At 33.8% G+C, this 6,351-nt stretch overlaps 1 protein-coding gene across 6 annotated transcripts in view; it reads left to right on the top strand.

Annotated features, from left to right (window-relative positions):
• The window catches only part of USP25 (ubiquitin specific peptidase 25), a 127,135-nt gene that overhangs the window by 101,032 nt on the left and 19,752 nt on the right, over positions 1-6,351 (top strand). For 4 of the 6 annotated variants that reach the window (XM_081798830.1, XM_031038385.2, XM_006742671.3 and 1 more), the window contains 2 exons: positions 2,227-2,340; positions 4,200-4,295. The exons of 1 other annotated variant lie outside the window; for it this stretch is intronic. In XM_081798830.1, coding sequence (XP_081654956.1) covers positions 2,227-2,340; positions 4,200-4,295 — 210 coding nt within the window. The remainder of the gene's footprint in view (positions 1-2,226; positions 2,341-4,199; positions 4,296-6,351) is intronic. One more of the 6 variants, XM_081798819.1, reaches the window with a different exon arrangement.

Here is a 6,351-nt window from a genome sequence, read left to right on the forward strand (position 1 = left end):
CCTCCGATTTCCCCCGCTTCATTCTTCCCCTCCCGCTACCTTCTTCTTCTTTTTTTTTTTTTCTTAACATATATTGCATTATTTGTTTCAGAGGTACAGATCTGAGATTCAACAGTCTTGCACAATTCACAGCGCTTACCAGAGCACATACCCTCCCCAGTGTCTATCACCCAGTCACCCCATCCCTCCCACCCCACCCCCCACTCCAGCAACACTCAGTTTGTTTCCTGCAGTCCACTTAATGGATTTCAGGCAATTAATAAAAATCTTTGTATTTTAATTATTTTGGGAACATTTATTAACTGAAACACTTATTAACTCCTTTCAGGTTTAGCTGTTGTTAAGGTGTTTATATAGGACCTGACAATAATAGAGAAAGATGGATACACATGTACTTTACTTTAATGAGCCCTCAAAGTCTTTATACGGAAAATTTTTGTGGTACCTTAGGATATCTAAACTTGATGAATGATACAACAGAATTATTACATTCACCCAAAGTTTCTTTGTTTTTTCAACTTGCACGCATATAACTTGTCAGTAAAATGCTGTTGAAACTCTTCTGTGGTAACTGAAAATGTTTATTAAACATTATTTTTTCCTAAGTGCAGCTTTTTTTTTCAAAGGCCATATATTGTTTCATAAGGATCATTATGCTGATACTGATCAGTTTCCCAGTTGCTACTTAAATTTATATTCTCTCTTCTTAAGATAATATTGTTTTAGATTGATTTGATTGTGAGAAGTGTTTCACCACAAGGTCTAGACAGATCTCCTAATTTACCTGATCAAATTTCACTATTGTGGATAGAGATCAAACACATTTACTCTTCTTTCATATGCTAGAAGGATTTAAAATACTTAGTTGTCATGGGATAATAAGCATATCTCTCTAGGTATGTATGCTAGTAATATTGGGTTATTCTATTCAAATACAAGCACTTTAAAGTAGCATAACAGTATTATAATACTGGTAATACTTGTCATTATAGAACAGCTAGTATATATGAGATATTGGGTTAGCTGAATATTATCTCTCGTGATCACAACAACCTTGCAGTTTGGTTATTTCCTCTTGAAAAGTTGAGGACTCAAAATAAGGAAACCTTTTCTAAATACGTTATGTTTAAAAGTAGCATTTCTTTTAAAAGGGACAGTGTCAGTCTTGGCCATTAGTTTTGTTTTATTGTTTAAACTCTCTTTGTGTATGTACTTCTGGAAAGTCATAAAATGTTCTCATCTCCAGAATTTACTTATATTTCAAATTGAAATAAAACCCCTTTAATTGCTTTTATTTAAATTTTATGTCAAAACTAAAGTTTATCTTTTGCTTCAGAAAACTAAAGCTGCAAATTGAAATTACTTAAGCAAGCTGCTTTCAAGCACCTAAGTACTTGCGAAATTTGTTTATAGGTAAATAGTGAATATGCTAATTATAAATATATTCAGTAGTATAAGATCTTTGTGAAATCTGGACACAATTTTGGATGAACCATATTAGTATCTTTGAGTAGACTTTCTTCGATTTCATACTGGCTTCTACTCTATTAGTGGAGTAGGGAAATTCATAGAATTTGTTATCAAAGAAAAGGATAAATAGAAAGAAATCTCATTGAATTGTTAAAAAGGGATGTCACTTTCCAACATCTTTTTCAGAAGCAAGAATTCATCAGACACATATATAAATACATTGTATAATACATCATACAAGACTCATAGGCTGTACAGAGTGAGTTAAACACAATAGAGTATGGATATAAATTGGATATACTATTAATTTATTAGAAAGGATAGAAAGGTAAAATCATAAGAAAGAAAACCTGCAAACTGTCATGGGTTCAGATGAGGTCATGTGTATTTTGATGGAGTTATCAAGAAAGGATTTATGGAATTATTAGAATTAAAAAAAAATAAAAACCTCAGGTGTAACTTATAGACAGCAGTAGGAAATGCAACTCCAGTGTTTATTATTTTTAAGGATTTGGTGTCCAAAGTGCTTAGTGGGAAAAAAAAGAAAATTTAGTGGTTGAGTTGTAAAAGGAAAGTTACATGTCTTATGTTATTACTTGATTAATGCATTCACTTCTGATGTTGGTTTTAGGTGGTTTCATTTCATACTAAGCAAGTGCAGATATTTTTTCAAGACTCAGGAATCTCTGTCCTTTATACTTGGTACTTCCATTGTTCTCTTTTCTAATGTTCATACTAATGATTTTTTTCCTGCAGAAACCTGAAAATACCACAAGCCAACCACCTTCTAACCAGCAAGTTGTAGAGGTGGCGATTCCCCATTTAGGGAAATTCATGATTGAGTCAAAGGAGGGGGGTTATGATGACGAGGTACCTTTATTGTAGACCTCTACACTATTCCTACTTATCTTTGGCTATTTAATACACGTACTTCGGGCATGCGTGCGCCTTCACATTTGTGTGTATTGCTGCATAACATACAGCTTGGCCACCTATGGTCTGGAATTACCTTACCAACTGCTAACAGAACTTTGAATTTCAAATGAAAATTTAAGTAGAAAGCTATGGAATTTGTCAAAAGAATAATGTTTCTAGAGTTAATTCTTTTATGTAGATATATGATCAGTTTATTCTCAGGTTGATAGATTACAATAAGGGTTGTTTAATTAAATAGCAAAAAATTTGAACATTTAAAAATAATTTTTTCCTGTTTTACTTGAATTATGTATTATAATACTTTGCCAACTATTTCCTGCCAAAAAATCCTACAGCCTGATTGCAAATAGATGTTGGATATTTTTGCTTCTGCAACCTCCATGTGAATGTGAATTGAGCGATTCATCATTATTGAATGCCTTCCAGTGCTTTATACACTGTTCTTGAGAATCCAGATAAAAATGTGCTATTGTCCTTTTGCACTTTTTTCTTAAGACTCTTACATTGGATCTTTCTTATATTTGAGAGAGGGCCAGTAAAGCTGTTTCTGAATAGTAATCCCTAGAAGACCTTGAATTCTGTCATTTGTTAGTTTTTACTGGCATGGATGAGAATTTAATATATATTAATTTTTTCCAAGTAACTTTTTTTCAGACTTATTTCAAAATTACAATTAAGTGATTATATAAGAGTTAATCACCGAAACCAGAGGTGTCACAAAGACATTAAGATTACTGTGCCAATGTAAGAAAACATGGGCCATAAGGAGAATAAGAAGCTGGTTTATGAGATAGGAACTGGTGAGATGAATTTTCTGAAGCAGATGTTAGGTATATTGTGACTGTCAGTGTATAATCAAAATTTGGGTGATAGGTTCAGTGAATCAGAGGTGATGGATGCAATCTCTTGATTGCTCTAATACAATAACTTCATAGTGCTTTGAGTAGTTTCATTTTGCAGGTATTTTAAAATGCAAACAGCTAAGAATGATAAGCTGTTATGAAAACAAAGAAATATTTAAGTATTTGATATTTAATAGCAGTACATTGTTCCAGTTAACTATTTCATTACCATGTTGCTGCTTGAAAATTATGGAAACTGGCATTTTTTAATAAAAATGTTCATTTATTGACCAAGCACCTCAGTGCTTGTTTTAGGGTAAGCCTTCTGGCATTTTAAAATTTAGAATTGTGATTAATCATTTAACACTGTCTTTTGTGAAAATGCTTATGCTATTGGCAGAGATGCATTTTGTTTTGTTTTTGTAATTGGAGTGACGGTTTAACAGTGCATGTACCTGGGAACTTTAAGTCATGTGGATACAGGGCTGCAGCTCATAGATGTTTAGGTTGTACTGTTGTGCAAGGGAGCCCAGCCAGCAGGCCAAAGTGGAGGTGAAATGGAGCTCATGCTGAGCTCCTCAAACCTTAAAGAAGCACTTTTTTAAATAAAAAGTGTTGCTTGTTCTAAGTGGTTCTCAGAGAGCAGCACTTTTTGATTTGTTTGTCAAGAGGGAGGTGCCTTTTTAGAATTCTTCAGTTCAGAGAGGATGCCTTTTTGCAGTTTGCACAAAGGCACCATCTGGAGCTAGCTGTGGCCCTGTATGGATGATTTTGAAAGATACTTTCATGCATATCGGATCATATTTGCCATAAAATATACAATGGTTAATTTATAAGTAGTGAAAAACAAAGGACTTTTAACTTGCATGTCAATATATTATTTGGTTTTTGATATATATTTTTTTATGTTAACCATTCATTCAAAAACTTACTTTAAATTCCTTGTGGCAGATCATGATGACACCGAACATGCAAGGTATTATCATGGCGATAGGTAAATCCAGGAATGTATATGACAGGTGTGGCCCTGAAGCAGGGTTCTTTAAGGTACAATTAACATTTTCATTTAAGTTTTTAATGTTTTTAAATGAACTTCTTAAAATATTTTATGTCCTTGAATTAAATTTGGTTATATAATTTCTCTTTTCCTATCTTAGCCACAGCCACCTAATGTTCTGAGGGTTTCTTTTATGCATATAAGAATGATTTTTTTTTTTTTGGTAACCCAGATAATTCAACAAAAAACAAAACATTTTACCAGAGTTACCCTAATAGTGTACCTTTGGGTTGTTAGCAGAAATTTGAATTGTGTTTTTATTTGAAAGGAATAAAAAGTATTGATGAGTGAAAATAGGAACTGAGTAATTGCTTCTGGTATATTTTATTTTCTTCTCATTGGTAATACTATTTGTCAGTATTACAATATTTTTTAAGAAATTTCACTATCATTTGATTCTAAATGGCTTTCTTCACTTGGTTGTTTCAAAATGATTTGTTCATTTATTTTTATGTTTCTTATTCACTTATGTTTTCTCCTGACTTAATTTTTAATATCCTAGTTGTTTCAAGAAATGTGTGAGGCCATCAAGCAGTTGTATTATTCCATAACCAAATCTTTTTTCCCCTCTAATGATGTGAAAATGTTGGGGTTCAGGGGAGCAAACGGTCAAGAAAGAATTCTTGAGACGTCTTTGGTGCAGAAAAATGGTTTTATTAAAGCACTGGGACTGGACCCGTGGGCACAAAGAGCTGCACTGGGGTCATGAGTGGCCCATTGTATACTTTCAAGTTGGGAGGTGGTTAGGGATAGAGCAAGTCTCTAAGGAATTTAGAAGCCAGGTGTCCAGGACCTTGAGGGGCTAGCTGTTTGGAAAAGATCAATTATCACCATCTAGTAAAACCTTAGTCATGAGACCCTTCAGATGTATATCAGAGGACGGATATGCTTGGAGGATGATTGCTAACATATATTTTGGTGGCGGATAGGGGTTAGAGATAAAGGAATTTTTATATATTAAAGGAGACTTACAGGATCCTGGAGATCAGGCTAATGTGAAGATAAGGTTGCCTTAGACCTGAGTCAAGTATTAACATCGAGGCAGTTGAGTTCCTAGAGGGAAGGCCATGCTGCTTGTCTCAAGGGCTTGTCAATGAGTGGGCTGTAAGTTGTAAGGAAATTTAATTTTTTTTTCTTTTGCCTTTGTTCTCCACATCATCTAATACCAGATCTTTACAATATTTTAGTTACAGTATTATTGGTTTTACATTTTTGAAAGATGAAAGCACTGTTATGTTTTGTCTTTTTATTTTGATTTACCAAAAACTTCAAGTTGTTTTCACTTAGCACCCTTTTTAGTGTTTTTTTTTCCCTAAAAAAACAAAAAGGCTTTATTGAGGTATAGTTCAGTACAATAAGCTGTATGCTCCCTTTCTTGACCTTAAAAATCTAAAATTTTCCCTTAATATTCTATATTCTGCCCTCATCCAACTCAATCTTCAAAAAGCTGCTTATTTTCACTATTTCTTTTCCTTCTGTAGTACAAAAGGCCTTGTGCATAGTAGCCTTATATTAATAAAACACTTTTGAACTTGTTAGAATCAGAGTGACCATCCATCTTGGTGTGCCCAGGACTGAGGGGTTTTCTGGAATACAGGATTTTAAGTGCTAAACAAACTGGTCCCAGGATGAGTTGATCACGCTATTAAGTTAAGAAAGGTTGAAAAACTGCTGTTATTGAAAAAACAAAAAAAAAAAACAAAACTCGGTTAACCTTATTTCCAGGTGGTCTGCATTTTCTTTTCTTAAAATACACATGATGAATGTATGTCTTCTAAAGTTTTTATCTATTTCTCGTGGGAAAATTATCTGTCATTTATAGTGACATTGTCATTTTTTTTTTTCAAGTTGGATATCTTTATGTTGAATTGGGAATTTCACGTTTTTTAGATTAATACCTGCATATAGTGTAAAGAGCCAGCTAATTATACCCGCACACACTGTAGAGACCCGCTGGCTGAGCCGGGCAGCCCCAGCCTGGGCCCTGACTCCCGCCGCCTGCTGAGGGGCAATAAACCAAAAGCAAAGTCGCAAAAAAAAAAAAAA

The sequence above is a fragment of the Leptonychotes weddellii genome, chromosome 1 (assembly GCF_054177405.1).
Source record: "Leptonychotes weddellii isolate Sample4059 chromosome 1, ASM5417740v2, whole genome shotgun sequence".
NCBI lineage: Eukaryota > Metazoa > Chordata > Mammalia > Carnivora > Phocidae > Leptonychotes > Leptonychotes weddellii.